This window comes from Cicer arietinum, chromosome 8 (assembly GCF_000331145.2).
Source record: "Cicer arietinum cultivar CDC Frontier isolate Library 1 chromosome 8, Cicar.CDCFrontier_v2.0, whole genome shotgun sequence".
In the NCBI taxonomy this organism is placed as follows: Eukaryota; Viridiplantae; Streptophyta; class Magnoliopsida; order Fabales; family Fabaceae; genus Cicer; species Cicer arietinum.
In genome coordinates, this window is record NC_021167.2 from 6,733,249 (window position 1) to 6,735,820 (window position 2,572).

Below are 2,572 nucleotides of genomic sequence, written 5' to 3' on the forward strand. Positions count from 1 at the left end.
AATTAATATAATTTTGTTTATCCTATAGACATATTAATATTTATATGAAATAGTTTTACATTTTTATGGTATGTATAATTTTTTAATTTAATAGCTAAATTTGAAAAACATGTATTAAGTAAACTGTTATTGAGCTGTGTAATATTATATCAAAATAATTTGATTTTATTATTTTGTTAAAAAATCAACTTTTTTGTTATTTTTATGATGAAAAACTTAGATTAAGAGAGCTATATTTATGTAATGCAATGACAGAACTATTAATTTTATCAAAGATTTACGATAGAATTTAAGTCTTAACTTACTAATTCTATATTTCAACCCATATCAATGATATCATTGTTGTGTGTGAATTAAAACCTCTATTATTTATGTCAACCATTGCTTTTTTCATAAAAAGAAAACTATGTCAACCGTAATTGATAATCATGTTTCTTAATCTAATCTAAATAAGAGTATAAAATTGAAAGAAAAAAAAAATCACATAAAAACTTAAATATTTTATTTGTATATAGAGGTAACCATTTTATCCATTTTCAATGTTATTATTGGTCTTACACTTTAGGCCTTGAGAGATAGATAAGTTTAAAAAGAACAATAGGGTGTGGGTGTTAAATTTGAAAGCCAAACAATTTAAGGCAAGGCTTAGGGTTATGTCCACTTTTGTCCCTTACCTTCCAATACCCACTTGTCTTCACAAGGGTCCATTTTATTGTACCCTACCCTACACCTTCCTACACACACTCTCTCTCTAACTTCTAGTCATGATATTGACTCAAGTCTTCTCTCAACCCTTAATCTCTTATCCCAAAACAAACCCACTAAAAATCAAAATTTTCTCTCACTCAAATCATCATCAAAACGAAACCACTTTCAACCAACCTATTAAAAATAATACCTACCCCTATTATTTAAGCCTCCAATTGCACCCCCAAACCAACCAAAAAAACTACTTCACTTTTCTTCTTCTCTCTTTTCTCACAAACATTTCATCAAACACTTTCTTAACTCTCATTAATTTTCCCTCGCTAAGATGACACGAGCGCTGAGAATTCTTCAATCAACAGAAAACGTCACCGCCATCGTAGTGGCGGCGCCGCCGCCGGAGGCTGTGGCTTTGGAATCAGACTTCGTGGTGATTCTTGCAGCCTTACTCTGCGCCTTGATATGCGTCGTCGGATTAGTCGCCGTCGCCCGGTGCGCGTGGCTCCGACGAGACTCCGGTGCCGGAAACTCGCCGCAGCAAGCTTTAGCTAACAAAGGACTGAAGAAAAAGGTTCTTCAATCTCTTCCGAAATTCGCCTACGTTGATAGCACCCCTGGAAAATGGTTGGCGACGTCGGAATGCGCGATTTGCTTGTCGGAGTTCACCGCCGGCGACGAAATCCGTGTGCTACCGCAGTGTGGACACGGATTCCATGTCGCTTGCATAGACACGTGGCTTGGGTCCCACTCTTCCTGCCCTTCCTGTCGGCAGATTCTGGCGGTGACGAGGTGTCAGAAGTGTGGCAGGTTTCCGGCGACCGGAGCTGAAGCCGCCGGCGTTGCAGTTAGTGAACCGGATTTGAAATCCAGAGAAGATGACAATGTCGGTGCAAATAGTAATGAGGGAGGTGTTAGTAGTAGTAATAGTAATAATTCTGTAGATCACATCCACATCAGTGTAAACAGTGGGTTCTTGCCTTAAAAAACACAAAATAATTCTATTTTTTTTTTTTTTTTTTTTTTTTTGTATTTATTTATTAGGTTTTTAAATATTAATTTTTGTACTTTATCTTATATCCCTTCAAGGTGATCAAAAGAGATCTGAATTTGGGCAATTTATTTTTACTTTGTCTTAATGCACACTCCTTGCTCTTGTGTATAGTTTAATTTAGCATTATTATTTTGACTATCACATTGTTATGAGAGAGATTGGGTTTTTACTTTTTGGCATTATTTGTGGGTTTGATATAAAAGTTAAAAATGTAAATGATAATATTGATTGACATTATTTTTAATAAGTTCTTCACACAAAAAAAATAAAAAATTGAGTAACCTTATGATAGAGTATGGGCATTTTTTATGAGGGTTTTATTTATATATTTTATTATATACTTTAGATATGGGGAAATAATTAATTGAAATGATTGGAGTTTGGCCTTGTTAATAATTTAAAATGCAACTTTTTTTTTACACATACATTTTCAAAGAAAGAATGAGTTAAAGAAAAAGTGTTTTAAGGGAAAACACAACTTTGCTTATCATTTGGTTTGCATTTTTTTTTATCAATCAATATATTTGACTTTTTTTGGGCACAATAAGTTTAAAAAAAACAGTTCATATGTTAGATATTTGTATTCCTTAGCTTGTGTTATTTATGCCTTTTTCATTTGAAAATAAATTATCCGATTTTTTGAGGTAAATCTATTTAAAAGTATAAAAGAAACGTATAAGGGGAGAATAGGTGCCTCCCTCTTCTCAAACGTAACTAGTGAAAACTATCAATTGAAATTGAAGAGGTATAGAAACTAAAGACATTATTCCTTTTCTTTTTCTTTCTAAAACAATATTCATTCTTTCAAATTTGATA

The 2,572-nt window shown here is 33.0% G+C and overlaps 1 protein-coding gene across 1 annotated transcript; it reads left to right on the plus strand.

The window, feature by feature from the left end:
* The first annotated feature begins 831 nt into the window (after nucleotides 1-831).
* Nucleotides 832-1,820, plus strand: LOC101503467 (RING-H2 finger protein ATL8). Its single transcript, XM_004512229.4, has one exon. It carries the CDS (start codon nucleotides 1,034-1,036, stop codon nucleotides 1,685-1,687), a length of 654 nt encoding a protein of 217 aa, XP_004512286.1. The 5' UTR covers nucleotides 832-1,033; the 3' UTR covers nucleotides 1,688-1,820.
* The last annotated feature ends 752 nt before the right edge of the window (nucleotides 1,821-2,572 follow it).

Coding starts and splice junctions, on each gene's coding strand:
- LOC101503467 (XM_004512229.4), top strand. CDS start 1,034: ATGACACGAGCGCTGAGAATTCTTCAATCAACAGAAAACGTCACCGCC.